At 30.9% G+C, this 25,304-nt stretch overlaps 2 protein-coding genes across 5 annotated transcripts; both read left to right on the forward strand.

Annotated features, from left to right (window-relative positions):
• The first annotated feature begins 1,367 nt into the window (after nucleotides 1-1,367).
• On the forward strand, nucleotides 1,368-6,592 carry THA1 (threonine aldolase 1). Of its 4 annotated transcripts, none has more exons than XM_020353204.3 (10): nucleotides 1,368-1,523; nucleotides 2,421-2,880; nucleotides 3,456-3,567; nucleotides 4,447-4,497; nucleotides 4,664-4,735; nucleotides 4,824-4,956; nucleotides 5,088-5,146; nucleotides 5,357-5,457; nucleotides 6,208-6,274; nucleotides 6,404-6,592. In XM_020353204.3, exons 2-10 carry the CDS (start codon nucleotides 2,438-2,440, stop codon nucleotides 6,440-6,442), a joined length of 1,077 nt encoding a protein of 358 aa, XP_020208793.1. In that variant the 5' UTR covers nucleotides 1,368-1,523; nucleotides 2,421-2,437; the 3' UTR covers nucleotides 6,443-6,592. The 4 variants fall into 4 exon arrangements, with proteins under 4 accessions (XP_020208793.1, XP_020208800.1, XP_082915947.1 ...); XM_020353211.3 differs by having other exon boundaries at nucleotides 1,371-1,523; nucleotides 2,427-2,880; XM_083059821.1 differs by lacking the exon at nucleotides 1,368-1,523 and adding an exon at nucleotides 1,643-2,308 and having other exon boundaries at nucleotides 2,427-2,880.
• A 12,731-nt stretch (nucleotides 6,593-19,323) lies between these two features.
• On the forward strand, nucleotides 19,324-23,247 carry LOC109793970 (protein LIGHT-DEPENDENT SHORT HYPOCOTYLS 2). Its single transcript, XM_020353448.3, has 2 exons — nucleotides 19,324-20,439; nucleotides 20,586-23,247. The coding sequence occupies exon 1, from the start codon at nucleotides 19,853-19,855 to the stop codon at nucleotides 20,396-20,398; it is 546 nt and encodes a 181-aa protein (XP_020209037.1). The 5' UTR covers nucleotides 19,324-19,852; the 3' UTR covers nucleotides 20,399-20,439; nucleotides 20,586-23,247.
• The last annotated feature ends 2,057 nt before the right edge of the window (nucleotides 23,248-25,304 follow it).

Genomic DNA, 25,304 nt, shown 5'->3' on the forward strand with positions numbered 1-25,304 from the left:
TTTATCTCTGAAAAATAAATAAATATTATTATTTTTAAAATTCATTTCTAAAATATTTTTATTTTTTTTATCAGAATATATTTTTATTAATTTTAAAAAAAATTTAAAATTTACTTAAAAATATTATGTTAAGCCACCCTTTATTAATATGTACTATTTTTTTATTCATAAAAAAAATTATAAAGCCGATGAAAATCGAATTTAGATTTTTTACTTTTATTCCAATCTCTTTTCTCCGGTTAGACTAACCGTAGTGGTAATATACATTATTTTTTATATTAAGAACTAATTAAAATTATGAAATATCTTAAATGAAAAATATAAAATCATTTTGTAAAGAAAAAAAAAAAACATTTACTGTTCTCTCTCTTTCCAATGATATTTCATATTTTAATACTGAATAAGATGAGAGCAATGGAGCTGACTCGACGCCAACATGCATAGTTATTAGTTAAGATGAGCCTTCCCCAAAAGGTTAAGAAGACAAATTGGATGACACCATCTCTCTATTTACAAATGCCAGAATGTGTCACGTTTCCATAATCAAAATAATTAATATTTCTTCCATTTTTTATTATAAATATAAAATAAAAAAGAATTAGTTTTACGCATATTAAAAAATTGGTGGATTAAATTTTATTAACTTTATATCACTTTTCTTAAATTACATTATTATAAATATAAAAAAATGTTAATGGAGTAATTGTAAAATTATACATCAAGAAAAAAATATTTTAAAAAATACTATTAAATGAAATAAGAGTAATTAAAATTTATTTTTTTTTGTTTTTTAATATTTTTTTTATGTTTACTATAAGAGCTAAGGTACTTCGTACTTCTAATAATTATACACGGACAAATATTAAAAGTTACAAATAATTATTTAGAATGAATATGAGAATTTTTTTTTTTTTTTTTATATTTTAAGGAGTATAATGGTCCAAAAAAAAGCAGAGACTAAAATGGTGATTATCAAAATATATCTCCTATAAGCAAAAATATACAATTTTTTTTAAAATATAAGTAAATTTAATTATTTTTACATTATTTAATAATATTTTTAAAAAATATATTTTTAATATATAACCTTTCGGTTGTACTATTTTTTTTTATTATTTATAACAAAAATAATTTAAAAAAATTATGATAATTACAAAATTTAATATAAACAATTAGTTTTATTTATAAAATGGATTATTTTTGCTTACAGAGGGAATGATAATAAGTGCGTGTTTACTTTAGCTTTTGGACGTGAAAATTCACGTTTGTGAGAAGCAAAAAATTGTAGCTTCTACGTAAATTGACTTGTAAACGTGAAGAGAGTATGAAAAATCACGTTTCTAAATCTAAAGCAAACAAGCACCAAGTAGAAAGTTGAATGTAAAAACTGGTCTCTATATAACTGCTCTGAACTCGAAATACGATAAAGCGTTTGTTTCCTGCATGCACTTAGAGAGGTTGAACTGAGTCTGGCACAGCTTAATCCGCTAGGGTTACTTGCAATCTTCTTGGAGGATCATCTGGTAAACTATCTCCTCTTCAAATTTCACCAATCCGCCACGTTGTTACTTTCTCAACCACTGAAATGAAACCAGCAAAATGGCTTCTATACTTTCTCAACCACAAACTCTGCAAATTTATCAAAAAATAAAATTAAAAACAGTTTGATTTCGGTGGTTCACGGGTTGTCTTGCATGCATCGTGTACTGTGCAAGTGTTGCGTATTTGATGTGGTCTTACTTAACTTAGAGTAATTAGTGTTTTTCTATTATTATATCTTGTCTAATTGCTGCTTCAAATGATCTATATAGAATTTAGTTTTCGAAAGTAGGAAATTGGACAATAATTTGACTTCCAGAGAGCCTATTGTGTTATGCTCTATTTTATTGGTTTTTTTTTATTGTTGTTATTTGTCTTGAATATGTGGAGAGAGGAGACTATTTCAAGATCATAGCTCCTCTCATTTTACGGGAAAGATTTGTGATTTCTTTTTTCCCTCGGTTTTTCTAAGTAGAATTGTTCAATTCGGCTCCTAAATTCTTGGGAGTTTCGTAATTTACCTTTTTTTTTATTATTATAATTAAACGTGGATTGTGGAGATTACTACCGATACGTATACCTGTGCTTCTGTTTGTAATATTTTATTCAGAGTTTGTGAAAAACTGCTATTGTAATGGAAAATACTAATCATGTGTAACTTAGGAAACCGCTTTCTCCTCTTTCTGTTTTTTCGTTCCTTGATAATTTGCGAGTGCTTCTCAATTATTGAATTTGAATCCAACAATGGTGGCAGAGAATCATTACTACTGTAAGCATCAGTCTGTTTGAAATTGGTGGTTTGATTCTTTTGAAATTAAATTTGTACCAAATGGAAACGCCGAGAAACTGATAATGGCAAATGAATTTTACTTTTTGGCTAGTTTCAGTTCAAGAGAGGATGGTAGCTAGAAATGTGGATCTTCGGTCAGACACGGTGACAAAGCCAACTGAAGCAATGCGAATTGCTATGGCAAATGCTGAAGTTGATGATGATGTTCTAGGCAATGATCCAACTGCTTTTCTCTTAGAAACAGAGATGGCAAGGATGATGGGCAAGGAAGCTGCTCTTTTTGTTCCATCTGGCACTATGGGGAACCTTATTTGTGTACTTGTCCATTGTGATGTCAGGGGAAGTGAAGTTATTCTTGGAGACAATTGCCATATCTATATTTATGAGAATGGAGGCATTGCAACTATTGGAGGGGTGCATCCAAGAGCAGTGAAAAATAATGATGATGGAACCATGGACATTGATTTGATTGAGGCTGCTATCAGGGACCCAAGGGGGGAGCTACTGTATCCAACCACCAGGCTTATTTGCTTGGAAAATACTCATGCAAAGTAAGCAATTTGTTTTTTGGGGGGTTAAAAAGCACCTTTTAGACACTCTCTTAGTGATCTTAATACCACACAATAGTTTACATTTTCTACTTTACACATGGGATTTTGATAATTTATGCTTCCTTGGTAAAAAAAAAAAAAGAATTTAGTTTATCATGCCAAATTGTCTATTGTAAATTTGCTATTAATTTGTTTACAAGCATATATATATATATATATATATACACACACTCACATAATATAATATAATATAACCTTTTGATAATGTATATATTGGTTGCTGGGTTGAAATGCCACCTATTACAAAGCCTTCAGTGATTGCTGCAGAACATTTTATGTTTTTTCCAGTGCTGCATGATTTCCCCATGCAGTGTTCTTCGAGACACCGGCAGTCTTTTCTTAATGCAGTGACTTCATTATTCTGTTTACTGTTGTTGGTAATGACTACTACACAGCTACTAAAATGATTTCAGGCCCAGGCAATTTGCTAATTTTCCTTGGGTTTTAAAAGTCCCTTCCTTTTAACTGATTCAAATTTATAGAAGCATTATGATTCATATTTTACCTGAATGCAGCTCTGGTGGCAGATGCCTCTCAGTTGAATATACAGACAGAGTTGGAGAGATAGCTAAGAAGCATGGACTGAAGCTTCACATTGATGGAGCCCGCATTTTTAATGCATCAGTTGTAAGTAAATGTGTCTTTTACTTATGATTTCTTAAAAATCTTACCAATTAAGCTTTATAGCGGCACACATAATTTGTTTTATTTACTAAATAGTGAATACATACATTTTGTGTAAATTTTATCTCACAGCAAATGATCTCTTATAATAACAAGTATATGATATACAGATATATGTCTTGATCTGGCACTGTTAACAACAATGAAATGTTCAACGCCCGACATGAGCATTTTGCTAGTGTGAATATTTGACGGAAATTCTAAGTTTATTAACCACAGAGATGCATAAAATCACAACCATAATTTGAGACAGATCAACTGTAAATGATCATCTTGGCTGTTTGTTTTCTGTGTCAACCAGAAAAAGAGAACTGCTTGGAAATATGATCTCCTTTTAAACACAGCTTAATGAAACTTCTTTGACTGCAATACTTAAAAAATGTCTACTTCTGGAATCTCATAATGATCGAACACCTTCTTGCTCCTTGCATCTGCATAGAGCATTGTGAATACGAAATCTGTTGGTTGCCAATGCCCCACTACATAAAATGGGCTAGTTGTCTTGTGGAAAACCCTGTAGTGACTTTCCGTTCTGCCATCCTATCTCAGTGCTTGGCTACAATTTCTTTACGGGTATAATTATGGATATGACAATGTGAATTTACTGTCAAATAAAATTGAAAGAAAAGTTAGTTAAATATGATCTGATCCCTTCACTGCCTATTTTCCACCGAGTAATCTTGTTTATCACTTTTTCTCATTGTCATAGTGAGGTATGAGCATAATATTATGCCTTATATTTAGCTTTCAGTTTCTTGCTTCCTGTATGTTTTTTGTTTCTCCTTCCTGCTAACATGCATAACTAAAACCTTTGGTTTTCAGGCACTTGGTGTTCCACTGGATAGGCTTGTCCAAGCAGCTGATTCAGTTTCTGTACGTTTTCTTTTGTATATCTTCTTGGCATTTTCAGTTTTACTTTTGTCTATGTTATTGAAGAAACTTTCAGAGGACTAATTTATTACTTATTTCAAAGCAAACTTGTTACGTCTATATATATAGTAAAGTGAACTGACTTTATTTCTTTGAAAATATGAATTAGGTTTGCCTATCTAAAGGTATAGGTGCTCCAGTTGGATCTGTTATTGTTGGTTCCAAGAATTTTATTGCCAAGGTAGTTCAACAATTTTAGAGTGATATTAATAGCAGGTAGATTCTTTTTGAACGACTAATGTTGAAGTCAATTTATCCATTTTTTTCAGGCTAGACGACTCCGGAAAACCTTAGGAGGTGGAATGAGACAGATTGGCATCCTTTGTGCTGCTGCACTTGTTGGCTTGCAGGAAAATGTTGGAAAGCTGGAAAGTGATCACAGAAAAGCTAGACTTTTTGCTGGTAAATGTCACAGTTTTAGATGATTTTATGTGGAGTCCTAGTCTGTTTGAGGAATTATAATTTATTAAAAACTCACAAACCTTTTTCTTTTAAACTTGCTATTCTACTATAACTTTTTCTCCTTATTTCAGATGGATTGAATGAAATTAAAGGACTGAAAGTGAATGCCAGTTCTGTGGAGACCAATATGGTGAGTATTTAGAATTTGGTGTACTGTGACTAGTTTACGATAGAAAAACATCATTATTACTCTGATTATTTCTGTTTTGAATGAGAACTATGTTCTGATTACGTTGTCATTACTTGGTTTTTGTCCCAATTCTGAGCCTACAATGACACGTGCAAACAACATAAGTGACAAATGTTTATATGACTAAGTTTTTTCTTTCCCTGATACTAGATATTTATCGACATTGAAGAGGGTACACGGACTAGAGCAGAAAAGATATGCAAGTACTTGGAAGAACGTGGTGTCTATGTTATGCAAGAGTGCTCATCAAGGTCTAGTTTTCCCTCAACAACATTCAGTCTGTTATATATAATTGAAACAATTGCAAACTTTACAATGAAGTCAAGTTAGTGCTGAGTTTTTTTCTGAGGTTTAATGGACTAATTATAACATGAACCATGCATCCTTCAAAATTTATGTTTTAATTGCTGTTTTTGTTGACTAGTATCTTCTTATTTGTGTGTCCAAACCTAAGAAGTGAATCATCATGCGGATCTTTATTTATTTTTTTTTCTCAGCATAATGTCATCTGTCAATGTGGCAATGTTTATCCATCTGATAACTATCCAAATGTTGGAGAAATCTTGTTTTGCATCAGTTTTAGAATAATTTTTGTACGGGGACCGTTTCCCCTTGGTTTAAAATTCACTTGTATTTTACAACATTTTCAATTTTGACTCTGTATATTTTGTATTTTCTTTTAGTTAACGGCTCAACGGATAAACTTACAATATTAATGATGATATGTATTACATACATGATTCTTTTATATATATATATAGAATAGGAAATATTTTTCCGTATTTAACAGTTTTGGTGGACTTAGTCGGGGATTGGAAAAGTAACGTTTGCTAAAGATGGTATTGGTGTCTTCCAAAATCTTCTGTTGCTTCCTGCTTGCCCATTGTTAATTACTCTCTCTTTCTATAATTGAAGTAATTTGTTCATATAAGATAACTATTCCACTTTGTGGACAATGTGCTAATAGGCAAGAGGCTAATGACAGTGTCTGTTTATTCCAGATTGAGAGTTGTTCTCCACCACCAAATATCAGCAAGCGATGTGCAATACGCCTTGTCATGCTTTAAGGTAATGATGACTACGAATCATTTAACCTCTTGTTTAATGGATCCAATATGTGCTGTTCTTTTCCTTTGATTGGCATATATTTTTTACTGAATGCTAGAAGATGAAACTTGCTTTTGTTACATGTTGCAGATAGCTCTCAAGGGATTGCAGAATGAAACGGGCAACTAGTGGAAGAATTTGAATTTGGCACGTTGCTGCCATATTAGTAATAAAAAAGGCATTCCGTGTTTCATTTGTCTTTGCTCATTTTATTTTCTTTAATGTAAACTAGAACAGACAAGGAATTACATATTTAATGTTGTTCCATATTTTGAATTATTTTGACTTTGGGTCGTTTCCCGGCTAATTTAAACATATTTTGCTTTGTGGCTCATTGTTACTGACCCATCATTGGGTATACAATAATGAGCAACGTTGGCAATATTTATTATTATTATTATTATTATTATTAGGTGAATTTGATATTGGTCCTGTTAAGAAATATGATCTTAATCTCTTTCTTAATGGGCTCCACGTCAAATTCATCTAATAATAGTGAAAAAGTGTGTGGGGGGTTTTTATAGCTTCATACCATGTTTTCAACGTAACTCTGGCATAATTAAATTTAGTCATGAATATATTTTTAATTTCTTAAATTTTGATTAATTTATTTTTGTTTTTTCAAATTTAAGATAATTTTTTAATCATCTACCTTTTTTTTTTTTTGAAAAAACATGTTTTAATCCTTAAGGACTACCAACAACATCATATGACAGGAATAGATTGAGTTATGACATGGATAAATTGAATTAGTTGTGTGATATTTAATGTGATGTTTTTATTAGTAAGACACTAGTAGGTGGTTTAGTAAGTGATTTTGTGCAATAGATTTAGTAATAGGTCATATTAGTTTGACGTTTAGTTTTATCAACACCATTTGAGTTTTTTTTTTTAAATTATATGGTAAAAAATAATTTTAAATTTGAGAGATTAAAATAAATTTTTATTATACTAGATGGATTAAAAATACATCTTAAGTCTTAAATTGATCTAGTAATTCATAACTAAAATACAAGAGACTTGTTAATTAAAGCTAGGATAATTTCATAAATTCTCACAAAAGAAACCAGCAACTCAATTCTTTTTTACTTTATCAAAACATTTATGTGGAGAAGGTTTTTTTTTTTTTTTTGAGTAAACGAAGATAAATAAACTAAAGAAAGAAAATATTGCAATTGGAGAAACTGTACCCCATGGCATCAGCAAGAAGTGGTTTCAAGCAATTCAAGGGATGTCCAACTCTAAATACGCTAAACTAGAATTCAGACTCAGTTTAGCGTAAAAATTAGCACACCTATTGGTCTCTCTCCATAGAGTGTTGTAGTTGAATATGTGAATTTCTAGCCAGCATTGATATTCCGAATAATAGCAAGTTAGCAACATACATCACAATAAGACTGCACCAACAAAAGCGCATAGGAAGAGTTCGATAGGCACAAAATATCTCGATACAAAGCCTCTATGTTAACCGTAAGCCGAACATCAGGGCAATATATAGAGAGGTATGTAAAATTTACTAAACCTACTTGGTGGTGGAGAACAACTCTATAGAGAGTATGTAAATTTATATTGAGAGATGTTCTTCACCATCAAATAAATTTATTTCAGGTTAATCTATTTGTGTGTCAATAACACATCACTTAGTATAGAGAGAAAAAAGTGAAAATAAAAAAAAATACACTTTAAATCATTTTATTTTGTTTTAAAAATTGATCGTACCAAAACATTTTAATTTAGAAGAGTATCATAGTAACTCTCATTTTGGGTGTTACTACGATACCCTCGTAAATTTAAGGTATTTTGATACAATTCATTTTATCATTGAGTTATATGTTTGATGTTTCACATTTATATGGTTTTTCTCTTTACATTTCAACCATTTTCTTGTGTAATATTAGTTATTCAATATAAGTGTAGAAATACAATTTTAAAACCTATGAATTGTGGAATGAAAAAAATGTTTGTAATAATAGTTTGATCCAACAAAAGGTGAAAGATCTAATTTCTATTTTGTTTGTTCACCAATTTCAAATGTAATCAATGTTTCTAACCAACTACTTAACATAAGTGCAAAACTATAACAAAAAATTAAATAAAAAACTAATTATTAATTTAAAAACCAATAGTTTCATAACCCATCAAATTTATGAGAGTTACTACGAAATTCTATCATGCCTACATAAATTTGATGGGTTATGAAACTATTGGTTTTTAAATTAATAATTAGTTTTTTATTTAATTTTTTGTTATAGTTTTGCACTTATGTTAAGTAGTTGGTTAGAAACATTGAGTACATTTGAAATTGGTGAACAAACAAAATAGAAATTAGATCTTTCACCTTTTGTTGGATCAAACTATTATTACAAACATTTTTTTCATTCCACAATTCATAGGTTTTAAAATTGTATTTCTACACTTATATTGAATAACTAATATTACACAAGAAAATGGTTGAAATGTAAAGAGAAAAACCATATAAATGTGAAACATCAAACATATAACTCAATGATAAAATGAATTGTATCAAAATACCTTAAATTTACGAGGGTATCGTAGTAACACCCAAAATTAAAAAATATATATCTAATTTAAAATAATTTTGAAAAATTAAGAATAAAATATTATCTATGTTAGCATAAATTTTCAATTATTTTGTGAACAAACTTCTATAACTCATTTGTCTTTCTTTGAGAAGAAAAGTTTAAATTAGGATAAGACACGATCTCATGTAAAACTAAAATCAAGTACTAATCTCTACAAGAATTTATAGTAATATTACGAATTGTCTACCCATCTTTAGCGTAAGTTTGCTTGGAAGGATTAAGCATGGCAACGGGGCGGGGCGGGGGCTGGTTTTACGTTCCTCGCCCCCGCCCCCACAAATTTAAACCGCCTCCGCCCCCGATACCCGCTGGGGTAAAATCTGGGTACCCGTTCCCGTCCCCGGTGGAGTTCGGGTTTCCCCGCCCCCGCTCTTACCTTTTTTTTTCTTCTTTTTTTTCTTTTTTTATTTTAAATAAATATGAAAAAAAATTAAAAAATAAAAGAAAAGTAAAATAATACAAATTTTTACATATAAATATTTCTAATTTTGGTTTATATATATATAAATAATTTTTTAATTATATTATTAAACAGGGCGGGGGCGGGTATTAACATCCCATCCTCGCTCCCGCCCCCAATTTTATCAATTGGGGAAAACCCGAACCCAAACCCGATAAACATGAGTTTTTCTCATTCAAATCGGGGTAGGTTCGGGCGAGTACTCGCAGGAGCGGGTTAGATTGTCATGCCTAGGAAATATATAAAACACAAGATAATCGAATTCCCAAAAGTACTCTTGAAAAATACTTTTTTGGAACTATATTATTTTTCCCTTGTGAGAAATATTTTTCAAGAAAGAGTATTTAAAGAATGAATTAAAAAAATATATGAAAGATGTATTATTAATTAATAGGGTGTTATATAACAAATTCCTTTTTTAAATGTTTTTGCATTTTTTTAAATTATTTTGTAATGTATGATTTTCTAAAACTTTATAAAAGTGTCATAAGAAAAAGTCTTAAAAACACATATATATATATATATATATATATATATATTTATTGTCAGTTATTTTGTAATAAAATTTCAAACTATTTGATTAAGCCATACACATGTTACTTGATCAATTTAATAGTGAATCAAGTTTTAATTTCTTACAAATGATATAAGGAAAAAAAATTATTTATGATACATTCCTTCACCTTTAGTGAGTATTTAGATCCACATTGAATTAGTAAGTTTTTTTTATTTCTCATCGATTTTCCATAATCACGTTATTCTATATATTTTCATATGTTTAATTTCATGTAAAAAAAATGATTACGAGTCTAAAATTGAGTTGAAGTAACTTTGAATAGTTTTGCATTTGATAAAAAATTTTATAATTAATTTTACTGATAACTTATCTTTTTTAATAAAAACATCAAAACGTAAATCGCGTCACTTCACAATCAATTTTAACCAAAATCAAAATTTCCAAATTCTAATGCTAGCTCATGCAAACACGCACTCAATAAAAAAAAATAAAAAAAAAAGTAGTTTTCACAATAACATGATGTGAAAACGCAATTCTAAACACAAACAACATATTTCAACAATAACACGTATCAAAAACATGAAAACTCCAATATATAGTTTCAACATAATAGGTGAGCATAACAATATTAATTAATTGTGTGATCGTGGCTCGCCAGTCTTGCATGCTGCTACCGAGATAAGGAATCTGACATTTCCCTTTTCATTGTTATTGCTATCATCATGTTGACGCTGCTAACTATATACACGTTAGAGTTTTTAAAATATGTAGCTAATGCAAGCCGCATGTATTGATGTTAATTTGTTTGTAGAGAGTAGGATAAATATCTGAACTAGTTTTGTTGTTTTTGTTCGTCAAGTTTCTTTCATTTTCATATTTCACTACACACTTGATATGATTTACCTCTGTCCTCCGATGACCATAACCTGGCTCAGGTGTTTGTGTTTGTGGCTGGTAGTGCCAACTCTCCTCCTTGGTCACTTCGCTTTCTTCATCAGTAGGGGTCTAAAAGAGCTTAATTGGCCAACATGCCGAGACTTGGCTTTGGCTCTTTGAATGAGAAATCATTGTCTATTTCCCACTCACGTGTGTTAACCCATTCAGCTGCACATGCATCATGAATACATGATCATAAAGATGTCAGAGACCTACCGCTTCACATTAAGTTTTAACTACTCTTTTTCTTCCACTTTTCATTCTACTCAACAACTGCATGCGTTAATATTTCTAATTTTTTCATGTCTCTATTTTCCAACTTTTTTTTATTGGGGTCATGTGTTATATAATAACTTCTTAAAAACATTGAGAATAGGATGATGTATGTAAATTCCGTTTCGGAGAAAATTAAGCGTGTGGTTCAGTGATAGGGGTTGATTTACGCTTAAGTAAGATCAGAGGTTCGAATCCTGCCTTGTGCAATCGCGTTAAATCTTAGGGTCAGCTATCCTACCTTTTGAGGTGCCTCCAACGTAGCGAGAAGATTAGTCACTGCTATCAGCAGTGGATACTCTAAGGACAAACAAAAAAAAATTCTGTTTCAGGGCAGATTAGAGTGATACGAGCTAGGAAGAGATAAATTAAAGAAAAGAGGAAAAGTATAGAGAAAAATAAATTAAAAACACGAAAGAAGAAGTAATTTGCTTGGAAAGCACAATACAATGGGTTTGGCTGAGTGAATTAATGCTTCACTCAGTAGTTATGTGGCAGTGGTTAGTGTTAGAAATTTCACTAGGCAAAACGGTACGTTACCCAACAATATAATATTTTTGTAGGCAAACATTTTTGCATTCCACCAACAACAGGATTTCCAAACATATTCTTAAACCATCGAGTCATAATTCATAAAAAAGAAGAAAAAAAACTACGGTTAAAAGCTTTATATAATGTTCAATCTAATTAAAATGATAAGTAATAAATTTATACAATAAAATAGAATTAAAAAACTTTAGTAAATAAATTATATAATTTATTATTCCATATATTTGTTGTGAGACCCGTGGCTTCTCTCTTCTTCCCCCTTAACTCTCAACTCTTAGCTCTCACTCACTCAAGCTCTCTCATTCACTCTCTTTTTCCCTCTCCAAATTCTCACTTTGCTGATTCACTCTCATTCTTTGGATTGAAGGTGGTGGTCACGTTTAGGCGGAGCTAGCTGAGCCGTGTGGAGATTTCTTTTCTCAAAGCTTCTTCTTCCTCATCTTCTTCTCCGTTTCTTCTTCCAAGAGCTCAGAATTCTTCACTGAGGTAAGGGAAGCTAGGTTTTGCTGAGTTTGGCTGAAAATGAGTTCTAAGAACTCCTTAGTTGTTTGATGTTTGATGATTTTGAGCTGAGATTGAAGGATATGAGATTTTTCGAGTTTCCGGGGTTTGATGAAAATCTTGGGGTTTTTCTTGATTGTGGTTGCATGTGGGTAAAGCTGGGATTTTTGGGTTGGTTGATGAAAATGTGATGTTTTGGGCCAATTGCATGTGTTTGGAAAGCTGATTTGGTGCAGGTTTTGGAAAAAAATTTGAACTTGGTGAGTTGTTGCTAGGTATCATGTCGGGCGCAGTTCTTGGCGCCGGGCGCGTGACCACCAGAGGGCTCCATTGGGCAAGCCCGCCGGGCGCAATGGTGAATGCGTCGGGCGAGCTTGAGAGTGTGAGCCTCTGGATGGCCCACGTCGGGCGTGGTTGGACCGCGCTGGGCGCGATATCAGTAAGTAACAAAGGTTTTTGGGTTTCTGGTGTGGCACCAGGCGTGACCTTGTCTCGCCGGGTGTGGAGACTCCTTGGGAGTCTCTGCTAGAGGTGGCGCCGGGCACAATTTATATTGCGCCGGGCGTGAGACCCTGGGGAGGTCTCTGCTTTCTTGCGCCGAGCGCGGGATGAGCACGCCGGGCTTGTGAGACCTTTTGAGGTCTCTACCTCCTATCACGCGGCACAATAGGTATTGCGCCGGGCGCGCTGGTCCCTGGTGCTCTCTGGTTGTGCCACGCCAGGCGCGACCATGAGTGCGTCGGGTGCGAATGTGATGTGTACTTATAGGCTGATATGTGTTGGATTTTGCTGAAATTGCTGATAGATGTTGTTATATGCTGAGCTGAGTTGTAGGTGTTAAATATTGTTGTGTTGACTAGTTGATAATGCTTAATTATGATGTTGAGCTGTAGTTGATGTATATTGTTGTGCTGTAAGTTGTTAGCTGTGTTGTATGCTGTTATTGCTGATTGGCTAAGCTGTTGTAGGCCGTAAGGCTGAGCTATTGTAGGCCATAAGGTGGGCTATTGATCACTAAGACTAGAGGAGTTGTTTTCAAAATTTCCTCCCATTGTGTGGATGCAGCGGCTGTGGTGCTCTTAGAGCTCAATTTGTTGAAAACCCTCCCTGGAAAGCTGACCCTTGGAGTAGTAACTATGTTGTTATCCTCTAAGTTCTTAGTGGTCCCGTGTGTGGGCAAGGCGAGGCACACGTGTACAAAGCGACCACGGTATAGGGGCCAGGTCGAGCTATACCGATTACAAGCGACCAATTCTAGCTGATATGCATGACGACGCATTGTGTGTTTACTGCTGTTATTGTACACTCTGACACCTTAGCCAGATTTGAACCTTGTATATATATATATATTCTAGACGTTATATATATATACTTGTTCTTTTCTGTGCGGTGTGGTGTGCTGTGTGTAGGGATCAGTCGGGTCATTACATTTGTCATACAATATTAATATTATAAATTAAAAACAAAATAAATTACAAATATTTTTATGTGTTAAAAATATGAGATGAAGTTAAAAATAGAATGAAAGACAAAAGTGATTGAGTTTTTATATTTATTATATAACAAATATTAAATAATAAATTATATAATTTTTTATTAATCATTATTATAAAAAATTTAATTTTTTATTTAACATTAAATATAAGTATTTTAAGAATACAATTAATTCATACAAAATATTATATAATATAATATAATATTTATTTAATATCTCAAACAAGTCGAATAACTTAGTAATTTAAATTAATAAGTAAAAAAGTGAGGGCGATGAGTTTTAACTTTTATCATTTTCTACATTTGTTAAGTAGAGTCATCTAAAACTAAATTTTTTTAAATAAATACGCAAAAATTAAAATTGTGATTAAATATTTGAAAAATCTAAATGTGTAATTTAACTTATATATATATAGTGACGAATCCATAATTTTTTTTTAATGGGAGCAAAAAATAGTTTATAATATTTATATATAAAAAAATATAATAATTTTTTTACAAAATATATATTTTCATGACAAAAGAATCTAAAATATGAAGAAAAAAAATTATAAATTAGGAATGTTTAGTGACTAAAGTGACAATTCTCTTTTTCTTTTCCCTTTTAATATGAGATTGTAATAAATTTTTTATTTGTAATTTTTTATAACTTATTTAATATTAAAGAAGCAAAATAGAATTACTAAGGTCGACTTAGTAATCAAAAGTTGAAATGGTACACATTAGATTTTAATGAATTATTTTATTGTGGTCATTATATTTTTATAAGGTTAAAGGTAATAAAATTAGTATTATTTTTTCTTACCTTTTATAATTTTTTTGTACTTATTTAAAAAATATTATTTTTTGGGGCAATATATTTTTTTTTGGAAAGAAATATATTTTTAAGTATATATGATTAAAATGTAAAACTTTGTGGGGGGTGAATTACCCCCATTGAACCTATATATAAACTTATTTAACTTTTTATATTTAAAACGTGAAATTTATAACTTATTTAACTTTTTATATTTAAAACAAGCAATTTATCTGAATTTATTAGGTAGGTTGTTGTAAATCTTTAATACAAAATTTGGTTAGATAGATAAAAGACACAATTTCTATCTCTACAAGGACAAAGTACAATTTTATATATATTTTATTCATACAATTATACATGAATGGTTAATATTTCAAACTATATATATTTTGTATTTTTTAGATTCACAGTCACACAACTGTGTTTTAATTTCAATTGTTTATGATAAAAACTAACAGCCACTGTATATTTCTCCCAATCTTATCTTATGTATAAGAAAGTATTTTTACTATGTATTTTTATAAGCAGGAACATTTTAAGAATAAGATTATCGTAATATTATATTTTTTGCAGCAGATTTTGCAATAAAGAAAAATGAGAGAAAAAAACGTATGAAAACAAATAAACAATATAATAATTAAAATGTTGTAAAGAGGTTTGTAAGAATAAGAAATAAAATAACATTAATTTAAAATGTAAATAATGTATAATATATGAGAAGGAATAGGGTGTACACGTGTCGTATCCGATGATGGTGGATGTTAAATTTGATAGCGGAGTGGGTCCCGCCAAGGATTTTGCCCTGTCCCACTTATCCCACTGACGAATAATGTACATGGTGTCATTGTGATTACTGTATCTAAACTAAACCAACCTCTTATAATCCACGGTGCAATGAATTTCATTTTTTAAATTCAGATTAGTCATTTTCATGACTTTCTTGGGGGCACGTGGTCCTCCTGCTCCACATTTTACCCAATTCTTTCTCTCAACTGCACGCGCTCACCACTTATCAGAGACAGAGTTGCAAATTGCAATTGTTCTTGTTCTAGAGAGAAGGAGAAAGTTTTTGCTTGGATGCGATGAGGCACTAACAATTTTCCCACCCTCAAAGCAAATGTAGCAACAATTAGAAACACAGGATATCTTATTTGAGAACCCTTTTGTTCCCCAGATATGAAGGAGGGGACCATACCCTATTTAAATCTTTTTTTCTTTCCTATTTTAGGTGCAAAGCTACTTAACTCTAACTACAATACGTAGATCTATCTATTTATTGGTTCCTACCACAACCACGTTGGACATCCCAAAATCACCCATGCTGCCCTGCCCCTATTTCTAGCTTTTGAGATTACAAATGCAGATCTCTTTCTTACTCTAACTGGAACACAACAGATGCCAAGACTCATACCATTTATAACACTGCCAATATATACCAAATTATTCACCCTACCATACCAAAACCAAAACCCCACAATTTCGATCCATACGTAAATTGAACTACCTTATTTAAGAACAGAACATAACATGGGGTTTATGTAAATGCTCAATTTTTATAATAAAAAATGGAATTGCATTCACATGGGACGACCGTAAAGAAAAGAATATTCCAACCCTAGCTAGTTAGTGCAAGTTATAAATTTAAATGTTCATCACAATGACAATAAACTGATCGCTGTTATGATTCATAATTTTTAAAATAAATCTCAATATTTTGAAAGTCGTTCAATCCGTCTCAATGAACTGATCTCTGTTATGATTCATTATTTCTTCAATAGTGTTAGAAAGCGTATGAAATCTCTCCGGATCGCGATGGTACCGGCCCCTACCGTACAAGATTGATTGATAGAAGGTAAAAAAAAGTTGAAAAGTGTCAAATATATACGAAATATAATTGGGAGTTGCTATGGTACCCTCAAAGATCGAGGGATTTCAATACATTTTTTTTTGTAAATTTATAAAAATTAAAAAAAAATAATTTAATTATAAAATAAATAATCTATATTATATTTATAAAATGAAAAGTAAGAAAAAATTATAAAAATTAAAATTATAAGATTTCAATAATGTTATACAATATTAAAAATAAAAAATTAATAAATAATAAAAATAAAAATTATTAAAATTACAATATAGAAATTCAAAATTTAAGACAAAAGACAAAAATATATTTAAAAAATTATTAAAATTAAAATATAAAAATTTAAAAATTTTAAGTGAAATTATTAAAAATATAAAATATAAAATAAAATTATAATTACAACTGTACCGGTACCCTCCTAAATATTATGGGTACCGTAGAATTTCTCAATATAATTTTATTAACATCCAACGTCTAAATGACACCTAAGCAAGGAAGGAAAATATAAATAAAATGCATAATATTCCATGAGGGAAAAAAGTAGGTATTAATAAAGTATTTATATATATATATATATATATATATATACATATATACACATGTGTGTGTATTTATACATCATTATTTTATATATAGATGATTTTTTTAAAAATATTTTATATATATTTTAAGAAAAATAAAATAAAATTTTAATTAAAAATATTATTTAAAAAAAGTGACTTTAATTTTGTTTAATAATTGTACTAAGCGCGTTTTCAATTTGTCACCACCTCTTTATCCTGTAAACTTCTTTTTCTTTTTAATTTTCTTCTCCTCGCCCAGTTCATTCTTGCTGTGAAGTGAACTATCAGACCGAAATATTCTCACGCACATTTTCACTTCATTCAGTTTGCATTCTATAATTGAACCATGGCACTTCTCGCTGTGTACTCCCCAACTTATAAAATTGTATCGATCCAAATTCATCTTACGAGGTCATAATTGCTGCTTCTCAACATCATTAAACTCCAAGTTTCTTGAATCCCAAACGTAGATCCGGGAAAATTCTTACATTTTTTTTAGTTAAGTGTTTTTACTCAGATATGATAAGATTTTTATGTGAATATCCTGAATTTCTTCAACTCCTTCAGATCCCCGTCTTCTTCAGATCTCTTTCTCAATGAAAAATGTTGAGTACATGTAAAAAAGATTTCTACGATTAAGTTAATCTCTCTGTTCAATATTCATAAGTTTTATATGTATTTTATTTTTTTTATCTCTAAAGTATCAGTCGAGGTGATTTGTAAATTACTCTTTTGGCTAAGTGAATCATCTTAGCTAGTTAAAATCAAAATAATTGATGAGGTTAAAATTATCAAAGTTTATATAAACTACCAAACTTGTATTAGTTTCATAAATATGATATTGATATGAGATATTTACCATAAAGAATAATAAATAATTTTCACAAAAAAATTATGAAATTATACAAGATAAATATTTTTTAATATTGTTTATTTCATATTTATAATGATTAGAACTTAAACTATAAATAATTTGATTAAAAAACATAAATTATTACCATTTAGGTCAATTGCTTCATAAAATGGTTAGGCTTGAACAAGGTATATATATATATATAAAGCTTTTTCTTTTATACTAATTATGATCATCTTTTATAAAATTCAAAGAAACGATGAAAATGAAAATAATAAATAGAAATTAACATAACAATCCCGACCCCAATTTATAGAACCCAATATATGGCATGCCTTTTCTTGCTTATTGTACAATACCAAAAAGCTAATAACATAGACACCAAAACCAAACTTAAACAAGATGCTGATTACGTAGGAGAAATTATTTATTGTTCGGTATATAATTAACATATAATTGTATTTTTTAATTTTAAAAAATAACATAATTTCGAAGTATACAATAATTTCTCCATAACAAAGATACCGAAGCAAACAAAGGTTAAAATAGTAGAAATTAAAACTAGCTATATAGTAGCACGACTAACCCATTAAACATTTGTTACAGAGGACAGTGAAAATAATCTTGGATCTCTGGCACCTAAATTTCTTCCACCATTTTGTATGGGTTACCGGACACGGATCATCTCCAGCTATAAATAATTGGACAATGTCTAGTTGAATAACTATCATCATTATCCATTTATATGTTAAAATTATTAAATTGAAGGAAGGGTTAAGATCTTATCCAAATTTAAAAAAACTGCAGAAGATCTTCTTCCTTAGATTACCATTTGTCTTCATCGATCCATCAGTGTGTCCTCCCCAAGTTCCGTCAAAATCTCTATGTTTTTCACTGCGGTGAAGAAGAATTAAGAAGAGCAAGATGCTAGTCAAAACAACAATGTTTTGTTCAGGGTGAAACAATGTTAATATAACTTCAATTACGCAAAGAAATAAAGTTAATAGAAACAGTAAACACAAAGTAAAAAAAAAAAATATATATATATATATATATATATATATAGTTAAAGGATTTGCTCAACATAAACCGAGGAAGGGGATGTCAATAATATACTTGCGATTCCAAGAGAATAAAGTTAAATATTCAATGGTGAATTTCGGGGGAATAAGTAGGAGTTTGAATAATAATCATCAGTGACAGTGAGGACTGAGGAGGTGTATTTGTAAATAAAAATTACCCTCAAATCAGTATAAATCAGAATGAACAAGTAAGGAGTAGCTGTGAAGGCTAAATTTAGGGTTTCAAAAATCTTTTATGTTATATTTAAGTGACTCATAGTGATAGTGATAAGTGATTGGGTGTAGAATATTGGAAAATAGGGTTAAATAAAAAGTTAGAATAAATGTAAAAGAGAAATTTATATAAAAAATAAAATAAAAGATAAAAGAAGATGGAAGGGTGATTAATGATAAAAATGAAGTATGATAGGAAAAAGGTGAATGTGAATGGAATTCACGCGCTGAAAAGTAGAGTGAGGAATGTGCATAATTTGAAATGTCTGCTCATCTTTGGTCACCATCATGACTGCTTACTGCCAAACTTTGTCCTGTTTTGGCACAACACCTTCCTTCCTTCATTTAACCCTCGGTTCTTCTTCTTCACCACACTCCAACGCTCTCTCTCACTTCCGGTACGACATAACATAACTCTCAGTTACTCTCGCTTTTCTGGAAACAAATGCCTGATTATCTGATCTATCCATAACCTTTACCCAGGAATCATTCCACTTCCACCAACCATCACTCCCTTCCAACTCAACTCCATACAATGGAAACAACACCTCATCTACGCTCTTCCCTTAACACCCACACCCCTCTCACTCTCATACCCAATCTCAATCTCTCTTTCTCTTTCTCTGCATGATATATACATATCTATGCTTTACTCTACTTTACTTATTAATATCACTTCTAGTACTACTACTACACATCCATATTATTATTATAAAAGCAAAACCCTAGCTAAGAACAAGAACACGAACAAGAACGATAACAACTTCACCAGTAAGCTAATCCCAGCCTCAGCAAGATCTAAGGCAGATCCAAGGGTTTAGACCATACCAGATCCATGGATTTGGTTTCGGAATCATCCAACGTTACAAAGCCCAGGTACAAGATGGAGAGTCCAAGCCCAAGCCCGAGCGCGAATCCAACGGCGGCAGCGTCGTCACCGTCTTCGGGTACTCCGAGCCGCTACGAGAACCAAAAGCGGCGAGACTGGAACACGTTCTGCCAGTACCTAAGGAACCACCGTCCTCCTCTCTCGCTGGCCCTGTGTAGCGGCGCGCACGTGCTGGAATTCCTCCACTACCTGGACCAGTTCGGGAAAACGAAGGTTCACAACCACCCGTGCCCGTTTTTCGGTCTCCCGAACCCTCCGGCGGCCTGCCCCTGCCCGCTCCGCCAGGCCTGGGGCAGCCTGGACGCCCTCATCGGCCGCCTCCGCGCCGCCTACGAGGAAAACGGCGGCAGGCCCGAGAGCAACCCCTTCGGCGCACGGGCCGTCAGGATTTACCTCCGCGACGTTCGCGACTTTCAGGCCAAGGCCAGAGGTGTTAGCTACGAAAAGAAAAGAAAAAGGCCCAAGCCCAAGGTCACTCCCGCTCCTACTTAATCAACATTCCCACAAAACCTATGTCTCACCACATCCCACAGGTATCAAATGCCAATCGTTTATTTTTATATGCTCTCTATGTCTTAATTACTTCCTTTTCTCTTTTGTCCGATCTTATGGGTTTAGTAAACCAAGTTTCGCTGTTTTCTGCTGCTTCTTTTTTCTTTTCTTTTTTTGCAATTTTAAGGTGCTTTTGTCTCTCTACCAACACCCTTCAGATCACGCCCTTCAAAGATAGTGGGAATTTAGTGCCACCACCTCTCTTCCGTCTACTACTGCCTTCTCTACAAGATATCTTATCATATTGCTTGTACTCAAATTAATACACTCTATTTATGAAGCATGCACTTCAATATCTACCCTCTCCTCTACGTGAGACCTTTTTCGAAAATATTTATTGATCTTCACAGGGAGATTAATTGGATGTGGATATTCAATATATATTATATAAGCTGCTGTATATATATTTGTTTTCCATTAATTATATATATATATATATGCTTCTGCAGGGAAACTACATATATAACTTATGTTACATACCTTTGCTTCTTGTAAAGGTGAGACATTGCGGGGATTGTGTTTGAGCCAAGCACACTAGTCTATTATTTATTTATTTATTTCCTTTATTGAGAGTTTTAGCTAATAGCTGCGGGCTGGTTCTCTTTTTCTAGCTTGATGAAAATAATTAAACACACACAAGTACCCTTTTCTCTGCATCCATGCACATCCAGCAGGAGGGAAGTTTAATTATTAGAAACTAAATAGTATATTTCTTGAGGATCTAACTCGAGCTCGGATTGAAAAACTGATTAATATATTACCATTTATTAAAACCTAAAGGATGTCGAACAATAAATAACTAGCTGAAATTATGCAAACATATATAACATTAAGTAGTTAGAGAGGAGTCACAGACTTGGAATGTAACTGGTCTAGTCCGGTTCAATAATTAATTATATATGATTTTGCAAAATCTATGATAGCAATAAGACAAGTGTGTATTGTTTTCTCTATTATAGATGACAGCTAAAAATGAGTATGTCAAAAGTAATTGGATATGCGTATGGATGATTAACTTTTGGAGTATTGACAATCGGGGTAGGCTATTCGCCTAATCCCCTTATAGCTGGGAGAACGACCCATTTTTTTAATTAAAAAGTGGTTCCTTTTGAAGTGTTGATGATGGACTTTCTCCATGTTAAATAGTTGGCTGGCTAGGTCATCTTGGCTAAAAGATCCTTATTCATTTTATCTCTAAAGAGCAAAACCTAATATATTTGTTTGTTAGCTTGTTGGTTGAGTCGGGAAAAGGCTTACATTAATTACGCTTTAAAATGTAGATAGGTTGACAGATGATGACGGTGATTGTAACTTACGTTGATTCTGCAGAAGACAATTAAAAAAAATGAGAAACTTTGAAAATTTTAACTACTCATGAAGGTTTATTTATTTTTCCTTTACTTGCAAGTACCTATATCATCTAAAAGGCTTTGTTGATAGGACTTTGCAATTATAGAACAGAAATAACGTGTTGTGACTTCGCCATTTTATCACAACTAACTTAAGCCATGACTTTCTTTCTTCGATTGTTGGATATATATTTATGATTGACACTATTGCATAATTTTTATCTGGAATTAATTGCATCTCTACTCACCAAACAGTCTGTTACAGATTTAGTATTTTAAAAGTGAGATTTACTTTATAGTATTTCATTTAAAATAATAATAGTTCAACTTTAAATTCATTATATTGGAATAAAAACTATTTGTGTAACCATTTTAAATGTTATAAACGACGTTAGCATTCTAATACAAGGTTTTCAATTTCAAGATTTCATTTAAAATAGATATATGATTATCATTTATGTTTTCTCGTTTAAAGTTATGACTTTGTAATTATATTTTATGTTAAACAAATGGCAGTCGCTTGATTCCAAGTCTTTTCTCTCTTTTCGGTCATCACAATTCACGAACATGGACACACAAATGTGTGTTTTTAAAATTTAAACGTTCATATAAGGTCTGATTGGATAATTTTTTCTTTAAGTATTTTGAAGAGAAAACAAAATAAGGAAAAAAAATTGAAAGTTCAAATTAGTTTATGTATAAGTTAATTTGGAGAAATTATTTTATATTAATTCTTTTATAAAACATGTTTTTTAACTTATAAATAAGGCAATTTTAATTTCTGAGAAAACTAATTTATTTAGAGTAAACTAAAAACTGGTTATAAATAAATTTATTTAAATAGACTAGTAATCTTAAAAATTTGATAGTGTGGAATAAGAGAAGATATTGAATCTAACAAAGTACTTTTTTAGGTCAAAGGTTTTTTTTTTTTTTTTTACAGTAGCACTATTTCCTCGAATTTTTTTTCTTTATGAAAAAAGCGTTCATATATCTAGCTATAATAGCAATAATGTCAAATAATGATTTTGCTATGAAAATAAATACTGGGATTAACTTTTTTACATGGAACTTCAATACTTTTTTGAAAAGAAAAAACAAGGCATATATGACTAATCAAGGTGAGCTGGGCAAAACTTTTTAAACTTTATAAAGATGAGAATTAAAAAAAAAAAAAAAAAAAAAGAGACATAATTAGGCAAAACTGTATGAGGCCCTAATTAATTAAGAGTGACATTGTATGTGATATATCATAAATAATCTCTCTTGATTTAAACCTGATATTCGGTAACCTTAAATGGAAAGTTATTGATCATTTCTCCAGGTCTGTGGAGCAAGTGAATGCATTGATGCCTATATGGAAACCATAGTGAAACCGCTGGGTTTGAACTGATGCTTCTTTTTTTTTTTTTTTTTTTTTTTTTTTTTTTTTTTTTTTAAGGATGTTTCTTCCTAACATCATTTTTTTAAGGGGTAGCACACTTTTTTTAAAACGATTTATTGATTAAAATTCTCTCTATATCCGGAAAAGAGGTTATGTACTTGAAATAAAATGTTTTTACACCATCATCTAATCATAAGTTACTATGATTTAATGGGATAAACTTTTTTTTTTCAGAAAAAATCTTATAAGAGAAGAAAATAAAAAAGAAAAAATATGAAATAAAATTAACTTATATATAAAATAAAAATAAGTCTTTGGAAAAACTAATATAAGATGATTTCTACGAATTAACTTATAAACTCTAATTGAATAATTTTATTAGATAAGCAAAATCTATAAGCATTATTAATCCCTTTAGTTATTTTGCCATTTACTTCGTCTATATATGAATAAATGGTATAAAATGGTATAAAGGAGGTTATTGGCAATATTATCAAACTAGGTTGTAGTGAACATGGATAGAAAAAGAAAAGAAAAGAAAAAACTAGGTAGTAGTGGTATGTTTGGGATAAAAAAACACTACTGAAATTTGATTAGCACTTTTAAATAGACAAAATTATATAATAATACATAATTATTTTTCTCAATATTAATTTTTTTTTATCATGAATCCACTACTGAAATAGTAATAATAATAACATAACTCCAGTTCGATTTAACTTAAATAGTTAACATATATAATCGATAATATTTTTTTTTTATTGTTATTCAATCACAAAAATATTGTTTATAAAAGTTTACGGAATTTCATGATAAAAATATTTAGTTGATAATGTAAAATATTTTATAATGATAACACATGTCTATTAAACTTTAACTAAACGAAGAGATATAAACATATATATATATATATATATATATATATATATATATATATATATATATATATTCCAACTTTTAAAATCCATTATATTTTAGGAAGTGAATTCCTATCCGAGTTTGTCTGGACGATGATTGGGAACCATATTTTGAATTGAAGAAAAACTAGATGAAGAACTTTCTATATATGCTTAGGCCTACATGGTACTCAGTCTTACCTGTTTTGGCCTTTAGGGCGTCAAAAGAAAACATGAAACCTACATCCGATAAAGCATATATGTCTAATGTCTTCCTCCCACGAGGTAGCTTAAGTTCTTAACCACGTGCTGCATTTTCCGGTAACGCCCAGGAGCTTTTCGGTGTGCCAAACTTCAATAAAGCGATAACATTAAAAAAAACAAAATTTCTCTGTCTTCAATTTACAACTATAGTTGTGATTGATTAATTTGAGAGTAATTAATAGTGGTTACTGGTTAGGGACTATTTTTTTCACGTGACTTCATGATTTGAATAAAGTTTGTCTTGGTTTGCTCTATACTTTTATATACTATTAGTATTATTATTAATAAACAAGATCAGTGTATAATATATGCATGTTGGACTTCTTGTTAGTTTTTTAAAACTAAAATTAAATTCAAATAGTTTTATATATGTCGAAACGTTGAATGCAAATTTATATATAAAAAATTAATAACTAAATTATATATATATATATATATATATATGTATGTATGAATTAAAAATGGGTAAAATGAAGCATGTATTCATCGAACTTCTATGCATACGTATGACTTGTATGGTATTCTTTAAATAACTCGATGTTAATTAAGTCATTGGAAAAGAAGGGAAGGTTAAAATTGAAGGTTAACTCGATGTTAATTATCAGATTCTGACGAATAGTAAAACTGTTTTTAATTAATAAAAGAAAATACATGCGACATATGTGACATTATTATGTTACGATCATTCGGTGTGTGGGACAATATTGAAGTACTCAATTGATCTGAACACTATGAAGATAGTTAATGTTTGCAAGCTAACCACACGAGTGGTTTCCAATTCCAAATTAGATGCATTCCCGAAATAATAAAGTCACACGTCATGTTCCATCTTATAAGGCAAACAGCAAACTTGTATGATTATGATGCCGTAAGGCAGGAACTTTAGGCTAAAAGTTAATCCAGAGAAAATTTATATATAACTAAGAAAATTTTAATAACAAATTATTTAAATA

Source organism: Cajanus cajan, chromosome 7 (genome assembly GCF_000230855.2).
Source record: "Cajanus cajan strain Asha chromosome 7, NIPB_CcT2T_4, whole genome shotgun sequence".
Taxonomy (NCBI): Eukaryota; Viridiplantae; Streptophyta; class Magnoliopsida; order Fabales; family Fabaceae; genus Cajanus; species Cajanus cajan.